Source organism: Chelon labrosus (genome assembly GCF_963514085.1).
Source record: "Chelon labrosus genome assembly, chromosome: 21".
NCBI lineage: Eukaryota > Metazoa > Chordata > Actinopteri > Mugiliformes > Mugilidae > Chelon > Chelon labrosus.
Genome location: NC_140354.1, coordinates 715,545 through 737,357, shown reverse-complemented (window position 1 = coordinate 737,357; position 21,813 = coordinate 715,545). Strand labels below are relative to the sequence as shown.

Here is a 21,813-nt window from a genome sequence, read left to right as displayed (position 1 = left end):
CAGCACAGTCTGGTGCACTTAAATAACCTTGTACAGTGTTGGATTTAATAGACATAGAAAAACATTAGGTTATAAAATATTTCACTCATCTTGGTTTTAATTGAAGAATATTCTGAGGCTGGAGCTGTCTGTTATGTGGACCAATAACTGAGTGAGCGCTTCTAATCTTCATAGGAGTGCATCCAATCAGCACTGATTTACACCACTGATGCAGGATAAACAAATGACCTATATCATGTGTGTCTGTATGTAAGTGTCTATGGAGTCAACAGTCACAACAAAGAACTGCTGTCACTGTTCACATCCTCACACAGTAAATTATCTAGAAAAGTATTACATCGGACATGTCAATAAATGTGAATGCGTACAACGTCAGCCTCTGACCCTGAGGGCATTTTCCACTTAATATTAAACCTGGTACACAATTACCCAGTCTACAGAGATGCAGAGCGAGTACAAGCAAGTGTGTTGAGTGAGTCCAATGGGAAGCTGCAGAACTTTAAGACAAGCCGCAGTGAAGGTGTCTCTCTGTGTTGTAAATCTTCAAAATGGACAAGAGGAAGAAAGGTAAGCTTTCGGATTTAATATATTAATTAAGTGGGGCAAATGCAATTTGTAAATATGAGATGGAAGTTACTTCTGTTGTGCTTTACCTTACTCACTTTACAAATATATGATAATTTCCAGTTTTCCCTGCCACACCAGTTCAATTCAATTCAATTCTATTTTATTTATATATTATATATTATCTCTTATATATTCAAGGATTCAAGGAGTATATAATATTATCTCTATATGTTATAAATATTATCTCTATGTATATATACATTTTTTGTAATGCGTAAGTTTTCACATCAGCTCAATTGACAAAGTTACAGCAGAAAACTATTGTACTTTGCATTAATAATATCAAAAATTTGCAACATTGAAAGATACAAACTAACAACTTACTACTACAAAGGAAGTGTGATCATTTCCAGTGTTTTTAGTATGCTTGTATTAGCAAGGGTGGTGAATTTGTTATTCCTATTTATTTCATCGTTTACTTTTGTAGCCTTATTTCACAGATATTCAAGGGGGCGATAATACAATAACTTTATGTGAAAATAATAGAAATGTAAGCAGATGCACTTTATTTTTTTGCATTCAAGTGTTGTTTCTTTCTCAAACTGAAGCAAAGTGAATGCTTTCACAGGCTCTGCTGGGGAATTGAGGCTCATGGTGGTTGGTAGCAGTGGACCCTCTCAGTTCCTGCTAACCAACGCCATACTTGGGAGGGAGGAGTTTTCTAATGATGTCACCAGCTCTTCTGGGAGCATAAAGAACACTGGTGAGCTAGCTGGAAGACAAGTGGCAGTGATCAATGCACCCAACATCTATGCCAAGGATATGTTTCAAGCCAAGAGGAAGATGGAGCTGAGAAGGTCCAAGTGCTTATGCATACCAGGCCCTCATGCCTTTCTCGTTGCCTTTGACATGGATAAAATCTCCCCGAACGACATGAGAACCTCCAGGCTGATGAAGAAACGCTTTGGAAGCCAGTGTTTGAAACACTGCATGGTTCTCCTGGCCTATGAAGGCAATATGGAAAGAGATGCCTTGGAACACAGAGTGCAGAAGACTGACTGGCACCTGAGAGAACTGACTGAAAAATACGGTGGACGATTTCACATTTTCAGCAAGAACTGGAAGGACCGGAGTCAAGACAGAGAGCTTCTTCGGAAGATAGAAAACATGGTGGCCTTGTTGGGAGGTGGCTACTACTCCAGTAGGACTTTCCAGAAAGCTGAGGACTATGTGAAGAAGGAGGAAAAAAGGCTTAGGAAGCAGAGGGCAGCAGAGGTAGAAAAGACATGGTCGGACATGGACAAGAAATATGTAGCAGAAGAGCTGTACAACAAGAAGGATACCTACTCTGCCAATGTTGGTGCAGATATCAGATCTAGAGCTGAGATGGACAATGACTGGCTCAGAACTTCCTTGGCCAGAGGACTGGGGACAGGTTTAGTAGTGGGGGCTGGGATGGGTGTGCTGGTTGGGTCAATTGCGGGGCCGGGAGGCATGGTACTTTATGGTGTCATAGGTGGTGCAGTTGGTGGATCAGCAGGGGGAACTGCTCAGGTGGCAATAAAGCATATGGAGAACAGAGTTGCCCCACCTGCTAGACTAAACTTTAACTCAATCTTCATCAATCGCTTCTTTGCAGCTCCTCGTACATGACAGTATGTTTTGACCAAAAACTATATTCTGCTGGGAAACATTTGGACCTGGAATTTGTGTGGATGTACCACCCACCTAGACCAGACCAGGCACCCCCACCCCATAGCAATGACACTCCTTGATGGCAGCAGTAATCCCCAGCAGGATGCAGACTGACACAGACACACACACACAAACAGTTTAGGAACAACTAAAAAAAAAAACCCACAAAGAACAGCACAAGGTGTTGACCTGGCCTCCAAATTCACTAGATCCCAAACTGATCAAGTATCTGTGGGAAAACGCCTGATCCACGGAAGCCCCTCCCCTAGGCTCCCACTAACAACATTCTGTTGCCAGACACTACAGGACATCCTCCCGTGGACCACACCCATGTCCATAATCTGATGAGTCAGAACTGTTTTGGAGGCACAAGGGAGACCTAACAATCTTGGGAAGGTGGTCATAATGTTATGCCAGATCTGTGTATATTTTACCAGTACATTAATCTATCAGTTGTGATTTTATTCATGTGGTAACTGCAGTTGTTGTGTGCGCTGTCCTAACATTTTATTTAACCTCCAGCATTTCCTGGTTCCTGCGGATTAGTTAAAGTATAGCTCAGATAACATTTAAGGCGGAGTCTCAGCTGAGCATTCCATTGTCTAAAGTACTGCCCCTTTCCTAGACAACGCATACCTTCGTTCACCTGTCGAGAGTAAACCAGTGTAGTTTCTGCATATTGTTACTTAAAATCAACCAGTATTATCTGGAATAGAACATCTTGGAAAGGTAAGACCCTGTTTTCTTTAGTAAGTAAGTAAGTTTCTACATTTCTGTTTCACTTTGTAAAAAGTTATTCGCTTTCTTATTTCTGTTAGTCCTCCAGAACAATTTATGAAACTGTTACATAACCTGCAACTGTATCCTGTGTGTGTACAATAAAATTACAGATTACCTGAAAATCTATCTCGATATCTTTGTAGTTGTTGCTTTTTCTTGTGTTGTATGTCCCTGATGATGTAATGTACAATTTGGTTGCTACCTGTTTGACAACATATTTATCTGCTTCCGTTCTCTGTTAGTCTATCTGCCCTTGACCACAAAGAACTCAAATGCCTGTGACCGGGACAATTTCAAGACATGGTAGCAAAGAGTAATACAGTTCAAGAGTTCAGGGTTGACTCAATAAAGTATAATAACATTTTCAGTTCTTTGTGAATCATTAGACTTTATAAATGGTAAATGGTAAATGGCCTTGCTTTTATATAGCGCTTTTCTACCTATTGGTACTCAAAGCACTTTTACAGTCATAGACACATCCACCCATTCGCTCACACAAGCACACACACATTCACACACCAGTGCCACGCACTGGGAGCAACTGGGGGTTCAGTGTCTTGCTCAAGGACACTTCGGCATGTGGCACATTCCGGGGATCGAACCGCTAACCCTCTGGTTCGTGGACAACCCGCTCTACCTACTGAGCCACAGCCGCCCCCTATAATGTGACACTAATTCCGTTCTGCTTAAGAACTTGAAGTCTGTGCCCTGAAATGCTGAATAACTGAGGCGAAAATATTTGTTTTTACAGTTCAAATACTCATTACATAAGTGGTTGGTTATATTTGATTTAGTATCACCATATGTCTATCAAAGACAATTTATATCTATATCAGAACTGTACACTTTTATTTCTGTATTGTTTCCATAATACATTGTGTCTTAATCCACATTTGTATGATGGATACAATTGGTTACATCACAAGTTCCACTCGAAAGACATTTAGCCTCTGAGCTATTAAATTTAAGTGTTTAGGCTTTTCTTCTTGTTTGTCCCTTTGTTATCATCCTGTGATGCCTCAGACTCATCTTGCAGTCCTCTGGGGGGGCACTATACTAGTATCAGCTCTACAATGTTAAAATCATGTCTTTATTGTAACATCAAGAAGAATCTACTTTTGACATTCCTTGCATAAGAACATTATTTCTGCGGGCACTTCTCTGGTTAACTATCCATTCTCTGTGTTATCTTATTTACCATACAAACACAACACCTCAAGTGCATATTTTGCCACAGACGACTTTGTTTCAAACTTTCTTGACATACTTTTGGTGACTCTTTCAGAATATGGCTTCTACCATCAGCCTCCTCCCTGAGAAGCACTTTTTGTGCTCCCTGTGTAGAGACATCTTCACCAACCCTGTGACGATACCATGTGGACACAGCTTCTGCTTGTCTTGTCTCTCCCGCTACTGGACACGACACCAGTCCAAATACTGCCCCCACTGTAAGAGAGTGTTTATTGACAAGCCTGACCTCAGTGTCAACCACATTCTGGCAGATGTCTCTGACAATTACAGGAAGACTCGACCTCAGAAACCCCCTGATGAGGAAATGGTACCGTATTGTTTTTGTCAGTCATTTTATCAGATTTGATCTAAACTATTGTATATTTGTGTGCACTCATGTCAGTGATGCACTTGTACAGATTGTAGATCCTGAGCAAATGATTCAGGAAAGGCTGCAGAAGATAGAAAGGCTAAAATATTCTCTTGGGCTTCAAAAGGTGAGCTGAAAACACAACACAATACAAAAGCTTACTTAATATTAAAAATCTGTATCATTAAACAATTCTGTCCAATCAGAGCTCCTACCTCAGAGAGGTGCGAGAGAGTCAGAAAGTTTTCTCTGCCCTCGTAAATGCCATGGAGAAGAGTCACAAAGCGGTTGTTGCTGCCATTGAGGAGAAACAGAGAAATGAGGAGAAGAGGGTAGAAACACTGGTGAGAGAGATTGAGCAGGAGATCCTGGAGCTGAGGAAGGAGACCAGTGATTCTGATCCTCAGAGCAACATCTCCGCAAATGGTCATCCAAGTGATGACACGAAGCAGTTTGCCGTGGTAAGCATCTTCTTCAGACGTCACGATAATAGCAAAGCAGTATTGTTTTGTTGTGCTGAACATTTCTCCTATGTGACCCTCTGAGATGAAGGACTGGTCCACAGTTACCATAGAAACTGACCCTTGTGTTGGGGTCACCAGAAGAGCGTTGTCAGACATACTGGACAAAATAAATTCAGAAGTCAACAGACTCTCCAAAGCAGGTGAGAAATGCAATTTCTTTTTTTTTTCTTTTTTTTTTTCATCAGACATTTACAATAGATTCAATGACAATGACTCTTCTTTCTTTCCCTGTTTTTCGTAGAACTTAAGAGAATAGAGAAATACTCAGGTGAGGTTTATTTTTATTTTGGGGGGACTGTGAACAAAGAGGTCTGAGGTCAAGAAAGGAACATAGTTTTTTTTTTCTTTGCTAAGGGGAAGGTAGTCTTATTTAAGCAGAGAATTGCCATTTAGTTTTCCCTTTATTTCTGCATGGTTAATATACACCATCTTGAAGTTCAAATTGTAATTCTAACAAATAGTAAAAGAACTGATGGTAGATTAAGCACTCAGGTCTTTTACTTAAGTAGCAGTTCAAAACTACACTTGAAATGCACTTAAAGTATAAATGTGATACACACCATAATAGACTCAGTATTCTATTTTGATTGATTTGTTATACTATTAGATTATTATTTCTGATACATTAACATTTAACTTATATTTAAAAGCTGTAGCTGAATGGGGTACAACTGATCTTTCTCACTGTATAATTATTAGGGCCGGGACTCGATTAAAAAAATTAATCTAATTAATTAGAGGCTTTGTAATTAATTAATCGAAATTAATCGCATTTTAATCGCATATAAATATTTGACCTGAAAACAGTGAGAAGTAATTTTTTTCATATGGATTTTTAGTATACCATTGAATAATGACTAAATTTCCCATCCACGGGGCCAACCAAAGCGGTCTCATCAGCTTCTTCTTTCATGTTCACTGTGGTTTGTTGTTGTCTGAAGTAATGAACAGTGTTGCCAACTCTTCAGGAAAGGAAAGTAGCTATTGGCTGTCCTAAAAGTCGCTAGAAGTCGCTAAATGACGTCATCGGCTAATTTGCATAATTTACCTTTTGGATGTAATTGTGATGGACGCTGTATTATTAACGCGCCTCCTTTATCAGGGCTTGGTATTGGCAAAATGACTCTAAAGAGACACTCTGGCACAGTAACTTAAGTTGTTTTTTTTTTTTTTTAGTTTTTCTTAAGTTTGGTTTAGTTTCTAGCCTACAAGTCACAGGCACAAAAGAACATGAGCATTTTTTGCCATAACTAGAATATTTTTAACATTTTTTGTACAAACGGTTTTTACTTGACAAAATTAACAATCTAAATGGATTATTATTTTATTATTTATTTTAGTGTGACAGTGAAGAAACATTTACATCCCGCTCTGTAAACCAGGGCGCGATCAGCGGCAGCTTTGCGCATGCGTCATTCGTTTGCAGTCTGGACGCGGTGGCGTGGTTCTCCCTCTCTGCTCTGACTGCAGCTGCGCGGGGCTACTGTGAGACTGACCGCCTGTGAGTGCTTTGGGACGGGAGAGGGGCTCACGGCAGCACCCGCTGCTTGTTGAGGACACTGGTAATGAACGCTAGTTGGTGCTCCAGTATAATCGGTCCGCCGAAACTCATCCAGTGAGAAACGTTCCGCGGTGCAAAAATAAGTGTGATTAAAATGCGTTAAAAAAAATTAACGCGTTATTTTTGTGTAATTAATTAATCTTAATTAACGCGTTAAAGTCCCGGCCCTAATAATTATAATAGGTTCTTAAAGTAAGCTGAAGTCTTGTTGTTACTGAACTGAAACTGAAATATAAGATTTTCTCATTCTTTGACTCATTCTGTTTTTCTCCTCTCTTTCTAAGTGGATGTCAACCTAAGTGTTAAAACAGCCCACCCCTTCCTTTTGGTCTCGGATGACAGAAAACATGTGCGCCACACAAACAAGCTTCAGGAGGTTCCGGATCACCCCAAAAGGTTCGACCGTGTGGCGAACGTGCTGGCCAAAGAAAGCTTCAGCAGCGGGAGGTGCTATTGGGAAGTGGAGGTCGGGGAAAAGATCGAATGGAACCTGGGTGTTGCTAGACAGTCTGTAAACAGGAAGGGCAAGTTTACCGTCTGCCCCGCAAATGGTTTCTGGACATTAAGCCTGAAGGCTGGAGGTCAGTGCACTGCCAACACCTCTCCTGTCACCCTGTTGTCTCTAGAGTACCGACCCAGGAAGGTGGGTGTGTTTTTGGATTATGCTGAAGGCCGAGTGTCCTTTTACTGTGCAGAATCTGGAGTCCACATTTACACATTTACAGATAAATTCACTGATAGACTTCATCCATTCTTCAGTCCTGGTCGCTTGCATGGTGGCAAAAATGCAGCTCCTCTGGTCATCTGTTCTAGTTTTTGCAATATCTGAACTTCATGTGAACATTCCCAGTATAAAAACACAGCTGTCCATGTGATTGATTTTTTGATGAATACTGTATATAAAGTATATCATTTTGTAAATTAAATCTATTTCTGCAGGACTTTTGAGAGTTCAGTGTTTGTTACACTCATGTTCTTGTTAATGCAATTTAGCTAATTTGTGGAAGGCAACTCTCCAGAACTTGTGGTCAAGCGAGATCATTTATGAATGCAGTTAAAGTTCTATGGATTCCCTATATCTAGCAGTCAGGGAGAATGAAATAGAACCTAGAAACATTTTTAAGCTCTACAGTTGAGAAAAGAGAGTGAGCAGCAAAAACAGATCACAGTTAGCGTAGGTTATTCCTCAGTGGAGAGCACTGAAAGAAGAGAGGGCACTGAGGAACTGTGGGACTGCAGGCTGAAGACCTATGAGGCCTACGTCACATGGCGACAGTGTTTTTGTAATTACTCTCACTGCCAGATGGGGGATAGAAAACTTTTGCAGCTTTAAAAATCCTTTTGCCAATCTACAATGGATCACATTTTCTCTGTCAGAACAGTGAACAAGAGGGTGCATAAGGACTGAATCTGAACACTCGAAAACTTCAATGAAACCCATAAACAGCCCGAAAAGAAAAAAGCAGAGTAGAAGAAAAGAGAAGGCTCTCATGAATGAACAAATGAGACAAAGTCGAATAAGAGGAGAAGAAGGAGATTGCTGAGTTGGATGGATGTGTTGAGCTGCAGGGTTGGGATAGTGGCTGATGAGGAGCGGGGAGGGAGGGCACAGCAAAACAGCAGAGCATTGTGCCTGTACACCAGGCACTGGGAGACACACTCAAACACATTCACACACTGACACAGTCGTGCACACAAGCGCATGCTTCTGCCCACTGCCACACAGATTTGCGTTGGCATCTCGGAGGGCAGCTCCATCTCCAGTTCAGTCCTGAGTGAAGCTGATCACCCCTCTCTGCTGCAGCACAAACCTCTAAGACAGAGCCTCCCCTGCTCCCTGGCCTTCCTGTCAACAGAACTCAGGGCATTCGCGACTCCAGGCATCAACAACTCACAAGCAAAGCCCCGGTGGACAAACACTAACCTGTGGATTGTCTCCTAGGAGAGCGGTAAAAGTTTAGCACTCTTCATTTGAGGTAAATATCCCTTACAACATCCAGTGAATTTTCAGAAATCTGAGAAATCTCAATTTAAAAAGCTATTTATAGTGAATGTGTGGGATTTGCTAATGCTGATGATTTTGAATCTAAACTAATTGTTTTACAAGATCTCTATTCTAAAGGACATTGAAGGCTGGTGACTGAGATACGATCAGTTGCATTTGTTCCACTGCAATTGTACAATTATTCCTTGGCAAGAGAAGTCTAACAAGTTTAATGGGCCTTTCAGGAAATTCCAATCGGTCAGAAGGAAAATAAGGCATTGTTTATGACTTTGTACACATGTTTTGTAACAGTACAAGATCATTCTGGTCCCAAGGATTCATATGATCTGTTGTTTTCTACCATCTTACGATGCTTTTTTTCTGTATAGAGGGATCTAACCGGTAAAATGTATTCTTTTTATGTTCAATGTAATGACGCAACCTCTTGATTCATATTATTGGTTTAACTTAGATACTGAGAGCTGTCACAAATAGATGAAATGGGTCCTCCTGGCCCACTCTACAAGTTTTCATGAAAAGCTGTTTGTGTTCACAGGCTCCTCATGTTTTTCTGTGATAATCCACTCACCCAGCAAGGCGTAGCTCGACACCCACAGCCGTGTCAAAGAAGGCTATTATCTGTGGTTCTCATTGGAATCCATTAAACATGGGCCTCCTAGCCCGTTTCCAAATATTTATGATAAATATATGTTGCATTAGTCTTTTCGTTCATTACTAATGTAATACTCATTGTTGCAAATAAGAAGATATGTTGTTATAATGAATATGAGCGATATTTTGTGTCTGGTAGAGTCACTTCATTGTTTGTTTGAGAAGTAAGAATATGATTTAAATAATTTTTTTGTATTTTCTTATTTTCAGGATACCTGTCCTTGTCTTACCCAAGCTGACCTCATCAACCCATCAAGCACTGGTCGAGGATCCAGTAGTGGACCGCAAGTCCTAGTATCAGAAACTTTCATATTTCTCTGTGGGACTATAAGTTGGCTGTGTGCAGCATAAACTGATAGACCAAGATATAGCCATCTGATTCAAGCAACACCTTTCACCATGGCAACCACAGGCATGCAGTTGCTGGGCCTGATCCTATCGATTGTGGGCTGGGTGGGTGGGTTAGTAGTCTGTGCCATCCCCCTGTGGCGGGTCACTGCCTTCATCGGTAACAACATAGTGACGGCTCAAATCATATGGGAAGGCCTGTGGATGACTTGCATAGTGCAGAGCACAGGTCAGATTCAGTGTAAGGTGTATGATAGCTTGCTGGCTCTGCCCAGTGACATGCAGGCTGCCCGAGGTCTCACTGTGTTCTCTATTTTGCTCTGTGGCCTAGCTCTGGCTCTGGGTGTCCTAGGAGTCAAGTGCACTAAATGCATCGGTGTAAACAGCCTCAAGGCCCGCATTGCTCGCATTTCTGGCGCCCTTTTTGCCATCGCAGGGTTTCTTTACCTTGTGCCTGTATGCTGGACAGCCCATTCCATCATCAGGGATTTCTATGATCCACATGTGGCAGCACCACACAAGCGTGAGCTTGGCCCTGCCCTTTACATCGGCTGGGGCGCAGCAGCCTTGCTCCTCATCGGGGGATCTCTGCTCTATGCGGGGTCAAGTCCACCTGGCATCCCAGGCTCTCCTACCTTCAGCAGTGGAGAGAGTAGTCCTCGTAGGGCACCTACTACACAAGTCAAAGGTTATGTCTAAGTCCTGAACACCTTCAAGTTCTACAAATCCACTCCAAATGATGACAAACATGTGTTTTCTCCTTTTGAATTTGCTCCTTGTAATTATTTTATATTTAATGTTACTCCGATTTGCTTTTTTCTATGAAAAGCTTCAGGAGGCTGTTTAGGGAAAATTGAACTCCTTTGATTATTCACCTCTCAATAACCCTTTTATCTGTCTGTCAGAAAAGTACAATAAAAGTTATATCCTCTGGGAAATGGTGTGTGTTCACATTTCTTTAATTCTTCCATTAACAAATATTAGAGCACATTTGAAATATTTTTCAAATGTATGTGTGCTACGAAATATAGAGTATAGTAGTCTTAAAAGAAAAAGAAAATGCGTCATTACTGTAAACACTACTACAAATTGTGCTAAATGGAGAGAAACAATAGAACAATGGGATGTGTGTTGTCCTGGTGCCATATTGGTGTGAAGTGTGCGTGCATGCATGTGTGTGTGGTCCTATCTTTCATCCCAGCTACTCTGTACCAAAGACAAACAAAAATACATTGTGTTTCTTTCACACAACAAAAATGCTGGTATTTTTTCATCTCAATCACAAAGCAGTACCTACCTTCTAGAATGGCAATGAACAAGAATTTACTGATAAGGCTAAAATTTCAATCCTCAATCCCATCAAGTATCCTTAGTGGTCCAACTAATAATTATGATATTAAGCAACAACCAGGTCTGTGTCTCTCTGTGTGCATGGAGTTTAATGTAGGATGTTACAAACAACATTTTTATTCATGAGACATTGTTTATTTCCTTCAGATGCTGTTCTCCTTGACTTGAATGATCTTCCACAGAGTGAAAACTTTGTCAGTGATTTCATTTTCCTTCAAATTTGGTTAATGTTCATGCCTTTGTTTCAGAACTTGTTAAATAATTCTTTATTTACTTAAATTGGATTAATCGCACAGTAAATGTGCATGACATTTGTTCCAAACCGTAAAAGTGATCAGAGTGACTACATCAGCAGTTTTTCTTCTTTTTATTTGTAACAGCGGAGGACAGAAGAACACAATGCCACTTCATAGAGCATTACAACACCACAGTGACAATGACCACCAGTGTTCCAAGTGCCAGGTAGTGACTCATACATGACCTAAGTGAGCCTATTGGTAGAGTACTGCTGTAAATACTGTAAGCCCGTGCTAGTTTACTGGGCACTTGTAATGGAGAAAACATAGAGTGAGACAAGTGCATTGTTTAGATTGTAGGGAATCAGTGCAATATATTAAATGGCTTTAAGGTATGATGCCAGCACAGTAATAATGATGATGCAGTTTCATTAGTCCATATGGAAATGTGTAAATGATTTATCATATTATTCACAAGGAGGTAAAAAATACACAAGATGTTGGTAAGTTTTCACATGTTCACTTCAGTTTGTACTGTAAACATGTACTTTTTATACATGTCTGAGTTTGGATCATGTATCAAGAGTCCTCCAAAAATTTGACATTAGGATAATATACACATACTGTAGTAGTTCAAGATGCACACCCATAGTGGTAAAATGTGGGTCCCTTTCAGGTGTGGAAAACAGATGTACTCCCAAGGAGTTGAAAGGAAACTCATAGTTACTTGTCCTTTACTTATATTTAACAAATAAAGTTTTATCAGTATGTAAAAACACACTCTGGAAGTATAAAATGTGTGTCAAATGTGTCAAGTACAATTATTATCCGCAAAATGCACTTCTACAGAAAGTACTCATTATGTTGCAGAACCGCACTTCACTGTTGTACTTGGATGTACAGTATGTATAGAGATTTATTTACAGATTATGTTTATGCAGTCTATTTGCAAGAAATTTGACTGCACCTGTAACCCAATGTCCGGGAGTAGCCTACTGCTGGTCAGGGTTAGGGTTTTTATTTTTTTATATTGTAGCTGGGAAAGATCCAGCTAATGAAACTACATTATACACTGCTGGTTTAGTTCAATTGACTGTTTATCAATATGATTTATGAATTTAAGAGGCCCTTATAGATTTCTAAAATCTGAATATATGAAACTTGATACCAAGCTTTTGTGGTTTCTTAAAATGCACTTGTCATTTCATTTATCCGTCGCTAGAGGGAGAAATTCCCCTTGTGCCGCTGTTTGTGTGGCGGAAGTGGGAAGTAGGAAGAGCCGTAGGTACCTGAGCTGTACAGCTGTGTTCCTTGTAGCTAACAGACAAGCTAACCAGGCTAATTTCAGCGACGAAAATACCAGGATCCGCCGATCAAACTAGACGCCACGACAGTCACTTTGAGACTTTGAATCAAACATGGGGAAGGGTGGCGGTACCTTTGAGAGGCTTCTTGGTGAGTCCACTGCATATTCGTCAAGTTAACAGTTAAGCTAACTGCGAGTCAAAGTGCGATGTTTTCCAGCGTATTGTTTTGACTAGAGACACTGGGGCTGTGGCTCTCGGGCCAGCTAGCTTCATTTTAGCCGGCTAATAAATTCCCTGCTATTGTTCCAAGGCCCCGATTCGCTCATTAAATTTAGCAATCCGATAAGTTTGTTAGCCAATGCAGTCTTGTAAGCCCGTTTTTACTGTTTTTGATCCGAGCTATGACATCCCTGATTTGTCTTATCACGGTGCTTTTTAATAACCGAAAACAGGTTGTTGACTGCGTTCGGATGAGTTCATGTCAGTATCGGTGTCTTACACGTAGTATATTTAAGCTAGCAATACACTCCAGTAATAAAGCTTACCGTTTTTGCTGACTATAGACATCTCAGAGGAAATCAGGCAGACAAACACAACATTGTCCTTTGTGAAAGACGTTTGACTGTAATTGTTGTGTGAAGTTGTTAAAACCACAACAGGCTGATTAGCTAGCTGTCAAACAGACACAATTAGCTACAGATAAACGTTACACTGGATCACACACATTTCCATTATAGCCAGTTAAATATTGCACCCTTCCTGGAAACAAAAAACACAGTGTCTTTCCATGGAAGTGATGCATTTTGAATATTAATTTTAGTTTGTAAGTACTGTAAATGATAATTATCTATTAAGAAATTTCATACCCGAATTTAAGATTACTAGAATGGCCAGGTTAGCTTGCTAGAGGGCCATGAGGTCAAACCTGCAGCAGGCAGCCTATTAAACTTTTACACAGTGTTGGTTGTTTTTGCTGTGAAAACATTACGTAGGTGGCTTGCCAAATTAAGTTCCTCAAAGACACATCCACCTTAAGGCCCTTAGCATGTAAGCTGACGTGCCATAGCTGTATGTTTCCTTATTGCCAAAGATACAGTTAGTCAGATAACCAAAAAAAAAAAAAACAGTACGGCAGCTGGACTTGAAGGGTTTCTGAATATGTTTCATAAGTTTAAGCTTGTTTTTTTTGTTTGTTTTTTGGTCATACTATGACCTGGATGACCTGGAGAACTTTTACAGTCATTCTAAGTTAGTCAGATAATTCAAGGTAGAAGTATGGTGTCTAGGGCAGTGTTTTTCCAGCTGTGGCAAAATCGAATGTCATACTTAAGATGTGGCATAGTAACAAAATATGGAAATTACAAATGACTTCATTTAAAGAGACACCACTTGAATATAATTACAGTGTGCTGTTATTTTTTGTTTTATTTCATACTCCTCATGATGATATGGCATCATTGTAGCTGATGCCACTATATCAAAAGATTCCACAGGCCAACATGGCTTCTTCATAAAGAACTTAATGCACATAGAAGATGTGTACTTTATGACTGAGTGACTGAGACAGTAATCAAGAAGACAAACACTCACATTAAGAAAAAGATGTGAATGCATATTAAGTGTATTTTCTATTTTATTTCAACACCTGTGAACACTGTTTCCATAAAAACATGGTATTTGTAGGACTGTAAATGGGGAAGAAAGAGCTTAGTCATCTATAATGCCAAGTTGTTCTTATTGTGTGGCAGCTGTTGTACAGGCACATATTGAGCTTTAATCATTTGTCCTAATTGCAGACAGAGCCACCAGTCAGCTGCTCCTGGAGACTGACTGGGAATCCATTCTGCAAATCTGTGATCTCATTCGCCAAGGAGACACACAGTGAGTGATATATTTGTACTTCCCTCTGCTTTCATATCACCCACTGATGAAGTTTGAAAACAAAGCTCTTTCTGCTATTGATTCATCTTGTTTGGATTAACATAACTTACATTATATAACTTAGGTTTACCACCTTGATTCTACATTGAGCAATATTTGTGTTTGTCCTCGCAGGGCTAAATATGCTATTGGGGCCATTAAGAAGAAGCTGAATGACAAAAATCCACATGTGGCCCTGTACGCACTAGAGGTAAAACATGTACATAATGGAAAATGCACAGTCTAAGATAAATAACAATACAGTGATATAAAAAATAAATGTATAATAATATATCAGGATAAATAAAGTATCTATCTTCTATCTGTGCAAAAATGACATTATATGTAATACACTATAAACCTATACAACCAAACCAATATGACCTCCATCTTCAGGTTTTGGAGTCTGTGGTGAAGAACTGCGGCCAGACCGTGCATGATGAGGTGGCCAGTAAGCAAACTATGGAGGAACTGAAGGAACTCCTTAAGGTGGTATTCATTTTTATTAAACTGTTTAACATTACACTCTTCCTCTGCTTTCCACAGCACTGCACTACTATGCGGTCCTCGCTACCATTTTGTTCTCACATTGCTGCAATCTAGTTAACTTACATTGATAGTTTTACATTTATATTTATTCTTAAGATCACATGTTTGTTTGACCAGTCCCAAACCCGCAGATATCCAGTTTATAATAATGTTTTACATTACACTAAAGCTGTAAATGTGCACATTATACTCATACTTCAAAAGCTATACTAAATACTTGACTTTATTCACCTAAAATTGTGTATCTGTGCATTACAAGTCATCTTCCATCTTAGTAATGAGCAAACAAGCAGTAATTTGAGTAGAGCGTTTTCACCCTTTTATACACAGAGGTTGAGTGGACAGTACATGTTTTGGCTGGAAGAGCTTTTACTTGTCCCACTTTTTCTGACTGGATAACTTCTCACTGCCGCCTGCCTGTAATACAGCATGAGCGTGCGATATTTTTTATATCCTGGTTGCATCATGTGACACAGTTTCTGCAGCTGCTGGTTTCAACTTCCTTGTGATGTCATAGCCTTGTGACAGTGGTGTTTTTTTTTTTTCCCCCAGACTAAAGCAAGGGATTTCCCACTGTACTACTTGTCATCAAAAACAGTGTTGTTTGATTCCGTTACATTTGAATGTTGTGCAACAACAGAGATGCAGATTTTTTTATGGAGTGTTTCTTTTATCACCAGAAACAGACGGAACCAAATGTCAGAAATAAGATCCTGTATCTGATCCAGGCTTGGGCTCATGCCTTCCGCAACGAACCCAAATACAAAGTGGTTCAAGACACTTATCAAATCATGAAAGTGGAAGGTATGTACACATTAGCAGTACTTTCTTTGTAATGTTACTCTCAACTAAAAGGAAAACTATGGATCTCCAGATGTTGGATATTGTACGGTCTTGGCTACAGTTAAAATCATCATCATGACAGACAAATCAAAATTTGTGTGTTTAAGTAGATTTAATCAGACAATGGATGCAGTTGAAAACTCAGTTTTTGTTTTCTCAACAGGTCACGTGTTCCCAGAGTTTAAGGAGAGCGATGCAATGTTTGCAGCTGAGAGAGTGAGATATTTCATTTTTCTTATTTATTGTTTTGATCTCTGTTGTATGGTGAATGTGCACCATCAAATTAGCTGGTCATAGCACTGTACGTATAGAGGTTAAGTTTTACTGCCTTGTTTTTGTTGTGTCACACTATCTGTGCTAATATGTGATGTCTGCTTTGTCCAGGCCCCAGACTGGGTCGATGCTGAGGAGTGCCACCGGTGCAGAGTCCAGTTTGGAGTAATGACAAGAAAGGTAGGTGGAGCTTTCTTTAAACTAGGCCACTAAGAGATTTTATGGTTTCCTTCCTACAGGTATAGCGCTACGTATATGGGAGTGTATGCTTAAAGCGCATGTACGGATATTGTTCTTGATTTGTGTCCTGCGTTTTTCCAGCACCATTGTCGAGCCTGTGGCCAGATTTTCTGCGGCAAGTGTTCGTCCAAGTACTCCACCATTCCGAAGTTTGGCATTGAGAAGGAAGTGCGTGTGTGCGAGCCGTGCTTTGAGCTGCTTAACAAGTGAGTCCCCAGACATGCCCGAATTAGTGAGAAAATGAAACTAATGTGAAATATGGTGGCTCTGAGTTCTACCACTATGTGTCTTCAACATTGTAGAAATCTATTTGAAAGACTGAGCTGATCTCTAAATGAATTAAGTAAATATGGCTAAATTCTCTTTGCAACTCTATAAAATAGTCTTAGACAAGTGAAACAAAGTCTGGCTAAAATAAGAGTGCAGGAATGTGGCTATTCCAAATGTAAATCCAGTATTAATATTTGGTCCATAGAATACATTATTGACAGAAAATAGTTGTATGACACCAACTAGTAATGCCACAAGATTTCATTCTATTTTTGACTGTAAATTGCTCTGTAACAATACAAATGTAAACACTGATAACTCAGTGGTCATAATTCTGAATAACCTGAAGCTCTGCAGAAATAATCACTGATTTAGATGAATGAACTTGTAATCATTTTCCTGAATGCTCTTTTATACTGTTCTGTTTTTTGGAGAGTTCTTGTTGTTATAAGCTGCATGCTCTCCTCTCATTTACAAGGTTGTTTGTTCTCCCTGATCCCTTTTCCTCAAAAGCCACCCCTCCCTCTCTCCTCCTCTCAGGAAAGCTGAAGGTAAAGCCCCTCCCGCAGGCCCTGCTGAACTGCCACCTGAGTACCTGACCAGCCCACTGTCTCAACAGTCCCAGGTGATTATTTAGGAACAGTCAGTAGAAAAGAGCAGTATGACACAAAATAATGTGTTGAGAAATCCCTTGCAAGGAAACAAATACGGGTGGTTTGGAAGTATTTTTTCCCCCATCCTTTCCACCATTTATTGAAGACTTTAAATTTTGCTTCCTTTTCCCTTGTTTTTTCTCCTTTTATCTGACCATTGAGAATCTTCATTCTCATCAGATGCCCCCCAAGAGAGACGAGGCAGCTCTGCAGGAAGAGGAGGAGCTGCAGCTGGCCATTGCCCTTTCCCAAAGTGAGGCTGAGGAGAAGGAGCGTATGGTGGGTTGCACAGAGGAAATTTAAATTCATATTATTACATCTTTTTTTTTATAGAAAATAAAATTACATATAACTGTATGATCACTTACAGAGACATAAGAACTCTTACACGATGTATCCCAAAGCTGATCCCACCCCAGTGACTTCTTCAGCACCCCCAGTCAGTACCCTCTACACTTCCCCTGTGGTAAGGCAGTTTTCTGAACTATCAAACTAACATCATGTATTATGTAGCAAGTTATTGGAATTTGTTTTGATAATGACCAGTTTGAAACACATATTCATTTCAGAACTCCTCTGCTCCATCAGCTGAAGATGTAGACCCTGAGGTAAATGCAGCATATTCCTCTTCTTAAGTGTCTGCAATGCTACGTTAATGGAAATGGTACATTCTGCTTTTAATACTAATATGACTACACATAATTCCAGCTGGCCCGTTACCTGAACCGAACGTATTGGGAGAAGAAACAGGAAGAGGCTCGCAAGAGTCCCACCCCCTCAGCCCCTGCCCCTGTGCCAATAGCGGAGCCGTTGCCACCAATCAGTCAGCCTGTAGAAAGTCATGCCCCTGTCCAGCCCATTAGCATAGTGGAGGTATGTGGAAGCTCAGGCAAATGGCAATAATTACAAATAGAATTTTTATGTGTCCAAACTGGAGTGGGCAAAACACTAATGACTCTCTTTGCTTCCCTGTCATTTCCACTTTCAGCCACAGTATCAGAATGGTGAGTCAGAGGAGAACCATGAGCAGTTTCTGAAGGCTTTGCAGAATGCTGTCACCACCTTCCTTAACCGCATGAAGAGCAACCACATGCGCGGCCGCAGCATCACCAACGACAGTGCCGTCCTCTCACTCTTCCAGTCCATAAACAATATGCATCCACAGCTGTTGGACATCCTCAACCAGCTAGATGAGAAGCGATGTGAGTGCCGGCTATGCTCAAGTGTGTGACTACCTATGCATTTCTGCTTCCTTGTGTTCATTATCTGAACTGTTTTCGATCTTGCCAGTGTACTATGAAGGACTGCAGGACAAGTTGGCTCAGGTGCGTGATGCTCGGGCCGCCCTCAATGCTCTTCGGGATGAACACAGAGAGAAGCTGCGGCGTGCTGCAGAGGAAGCAGAGAGACAGAGGCAGATTCAGCTGGCGCAGAAACTGGAGATCATGAGGCAGAAGAAACAGGTAATGAAATGATTCGCTCCAGTGAGAATTCATATATTGTTATAACACTCATTACATACTCACCGGTGTTTGTTTAAACTGCAGGAGTACCTGGAGATGCAAAGACAACTGGCCATTCAGCGCCTCCAGGAGCAAGAGAAAGAGAGGCAAATGCGTTTAGAGCAGCAGAAGCACACAATCCAGATGAGAGCCCAGATGCCTGCTTTCTCTCTGCCCTATGCCCAGGTATACACTACTCAGTTCCTTCAGTATAAACTAATCCCAGGCATGATCTTGTCAGTGAATTCACTTGACATGACAGAACTCAAATGTGTCACATCTCCCTAGCAGTACAAATCTAGGATTAGGTAGTACTAACAAAACAAAATTCAACTAATAAAACTAGACACAGGTCTCATCTCATCCAAATCAGCACCGTAATTGGGATTAGCAGTGACTGAGGGGGTAGGATGTGTGTAAAATCTCAATATTGAGTAGCTGGCATGAAAAGCTACGGACATTTGGGCCAGTTAGTTGCAATATTGCAGCAGTACACCTAGGTACTGCCAGGTTTAGTAATTTAATCAAATATAATTAAGACACCGCTTTACTTCTTAAGTGTTTAATGATGTCTATATATGCTCTTGTGCAGATGCAGTCTATGCCCCCCAATGTTGCGGGAGGGGTATATCAGCCTGGTGCTCCTCCCAGTTATCCAGGCACCTTCAGCCCTGCTGGTTCTGTGGAAGGCTCACCAATGCACAACATCTACATGAACCAGCCTGGGCAGACTGCCCCACCACAGTACCAGGCAATGCCCAGTGCTGCCACAGGTGAGGAGGCCAACAGAAATGAGAAAATGTACCATGATTGATTATTGCCTCATGTTAAGTAAAGAAGCATTTTTTATAATGCTTAAAAGTTCTGATTCCCACGTGCTCTCATGTGTGACTCTGTTTTGCCAGATCCCAATATGGTTAATGCATACATGTACCAGGCTGCAGGCACCAATGGGCAACCGCCTCCTCCTTGCCAGGCTCCACCAACTACTAGTCCACCTTACTCCAACTATCAGCCCACAGCCACACAGGCCTATCCGGTGCATATGACTTCTTCTTAATTTCTCTGATAACTGCATAAACCAAAATATTTTATATATATATGAGATACGTTATCACTAACTTTTCTGAATGTTCTGTGTAGAATGTGGTCTCCCAGGCACAGAGTATGCCCCCAATGTCGCAGGCAGCTCCCACCAACGGTATGGCTTACATGAGTTACCAGCCATACAACATGCAGAATATGATTTCTGCACTGCCAGGACAGGACCCCAATATGCCCCCCCAACAGGCCTACATGCCAGGCCAGCAGCCCATGTACCAGCAGGTCAGTTGTGTATTATATACCAGGTGGTATATAGCAGTCAGAAAACCTTCCACCATACTGTGGTAAATTAGATAAGCTGTATCCCAGAATGATACGTGGACTTGGATCATGGGTGTTTTTATTGTAACCTCTCTCATCTATTGCAGTCGGGTTCTTCTCTAATCTTTTTACTTGTGCATTCCCTTCTTGTTAGGTGGCTCCCCCTGGTGGACCGCAACAGCAGCAGCAACAGCAGCAACAGCAGCAAGCACCTCAGTGTGTGCCCGGCAGTACAGAGGCACAGCTCATCTCCTTCGACTGAGAGCTCCCATGCTGCAGGATCTGACACACTACACCTTCTCTCCTCCACTGGTCTCTCCCCTCCTTCTCTGGACTCTGAAGATACCCTCTGGAAACACACACACAAACTTCCCACCTTCCACCTTGCTGTGATGTTGTGGCAATGTGACATATTGTGATGATGTTGCAGAACTGTTGCTCTCCTTTGCTCTCTCTCCCACTGACATATGGGAATTGAGGGTAAAGCTGCAATTGAGGGCACGAAAACCCAGACCCTTCCCCACCTTGTCCCCCTTTTTTTCCAGCTGATATGTATGTAGTATTTCCTTATCAAATCAATAACTGAAGCGCAGAAATAGTAAGTGGTATTAAAGTGAAAATGAATAAGTAAATATAATAACTTAGGAGATTTAAAAAAGAAGCAACCATCCTTTGTCTCATATTTTTCTAAAACAAAATTTGCATGTACAATTTCTGTTATTTTCTGGAATGGAATTGAATTGTTGCAGTTTGGGCAGTGATTGAGAAACAGTTTAAGAGGTAGTACTGAATAACAGTAACGCCTACGGACTGACGGCACAGTCAAAGGCTTGGAATTAATGGCACTAATTTACATCTTCATCAGGTTAACGGCTTAACATTCCAGTTTTAGTTTTCAGATCACCCATATCCCAAAAACAAAGGCGCATCTTGGTTTGACGTTTATTTGTTGTGCACTGCTTGGACTATTGAGTGTCTTGATGTAGTTCCTGATAAGAAAACACATTGCAGGGATTGTTCATTGTGGGAAGAGTGTTAGAAATTAGCTAGATGGTTGTTTAATCCTGCCTAATAAGCCGTCATGGAGCAAATAATTGAATTGACTGATTTTTACCATAAAATATACACATTAAAAGCAAGTAAATGACTCCTTTTGCTAGACCTTAATTACCATCATAAGACTGAAAGAAGCATTTGACCTTAACCTGTAATGAACTCAAAATTGCTTCCAGACCCTCAAACTTTCATCCATTTGGTTTTTACTGACGCTTACAAATTTAGCTACATACACAATGCCCACCTGTACAATATAACTGCAAGAACAGGTAGGCATTCTTTCCAAAGTATACTCGACCATTCAGAGATGTAGAATGCTTGCAGAGCGAACATGATGTGCTGCATGTACACATCACACGCCCAATCAGTGATTTCTGTAACCCTTCAGTTGCCGTCTGTGACCTTGTTTATTCCATCATACTGATCTGTCTGACTTTAAAGTCATTTTAAAATTATATTTAATAAATATCTGGTTCTTACTGTCCACTTCCGCTTTGTATTTCATAAGCTACAGTACA

At 40.7% G+C, this 21,813-nt stretch overlaps 4 protein-coding genes across 11 annotated transcripts; all 4 read left to right on the top strand.

The window, feature by feature from the left end:
• Positions 1-548: 548 nt before the first annotated feature.
• Positions 549-2,220, top strand: LOC311507172 (GTPase IMAP family member 9; the record flags this gene model as incomplete). The annotated part of the gene is made up of 2 exons (XM_084571429.1): positions 549-567; positions 1,196-2,220. The coding sequence occupies 2 exons, from the start codon at positions 549-551 to the stop codon at positions 2,218-2,220; spliced, it is 1,044 nt and encodes a 347-aa protein (XP_084427555.1).
• Positions 2,221-2,868: 648 nt separating this feature from the next.
• Positions 2,869-9,441, top strand: btr02 (bloodthirsty-related gene family, member 2). Of its 2 annotated transcripts, none has more exons than XM_084571404.1 (7): positions 2,869-2,991; positions 4,328-4,600; positions 4,692-4,769; positions 4,849-5,103; positions 5,195-5,306; positions 5,408-5,434; positions 7,012-9,441. In XM_084571404.1, exons 2-7 carry the CDS (start codon positions 4,331-4,333, stop codon positions 7,554-7,556), a joined length of 1,287 nt encoding a protein of 428 aa, XP_084427530.1. In that variant the 5' UTR covers positions 2,869-2,991; positions 4,328-4,330; the 3' UTR covers positions 7,557-9,441. The 2 variants fall into 2 exon arrangements, with proteins under 2 accessions (XP_084427530.1, XP_084427529.1); XM_084571403.1 differs by having other exon boundaries at positions 5,189-5,306.
• Positions 9,442-9,782: 341 nt separating this feature from the next.
• cldnk (claudin k) lies at positions 9,783-10,916 on the top strand (the record flags this gene model as incomplete). The annotated part of the gene is made up of 1 exon (XM_084571329.1): positions 9,783-10,916. One exon carries the CDS (start codon positions 9,783-9,785, stop codon positions 10,428-10,430), a length of 648 nt encoding a protein of 215 aa, XP_084427455.1. The 3' UTR covers positions 10,431-10,916.
• A 1,472-nt stretch (positions 10,917-12,388) lies between these two features.
• hgs (hepatocyte growth factor-regulated tyrosine kinase substrate) lies at positions 12,389-21,779 on the top strand. Of its 7 annotated transcripts, none has more exons than XM_084571327.1 (20): positions 12,389-12,772; positions 14,421-14,505; positions 14,680-14,755; positions 14,941-15,033; positions 15,774-15,897; positions 16,100-16,152; positions 16,321-16,389; positions 16,531-16,655; positions 17,260-17,344; positions 17,553-17,651; positions 17,743-17,838; positions 17,942-17,980; positions 18,081-18,245; positions 18,361-18,574; positions 18,663-18,835; positions 18,920-19,060; positions 19,467-19,647; positions 19,780-19,913; positions 20,018-20,200; positions 20,394-21,779. In XM_084571327.1, the coding sequence occupies exons 1-20, from the start codon at positions 12,736-12,738 to the stop codon at positions 20,499-20,501; spliced, it is 2,280 nt and encodes a 759-aa protein (XP_084427453.1). In that variant the 5' UTR covers positions 12,389-12,735; the 3' UTR covers positions 20,502-21,779. The 7 variants fall into 7 exon arrangements, with proteins under 7 accessions (XP_084427453.1, XP_084427451.1, XP_084427452.1 ...); XM_084571325.1 differs by having other exon boundaries at positions 17,535-17,651; XM_084571326.1 differs by having other exon boundaries at positions 12,390-12,772; positions 15,780-15,897; positions 17,535-17,651.
• The last annotated feature ends 34 nt before the right edge of the window (positions 21,780-21,813 follow it).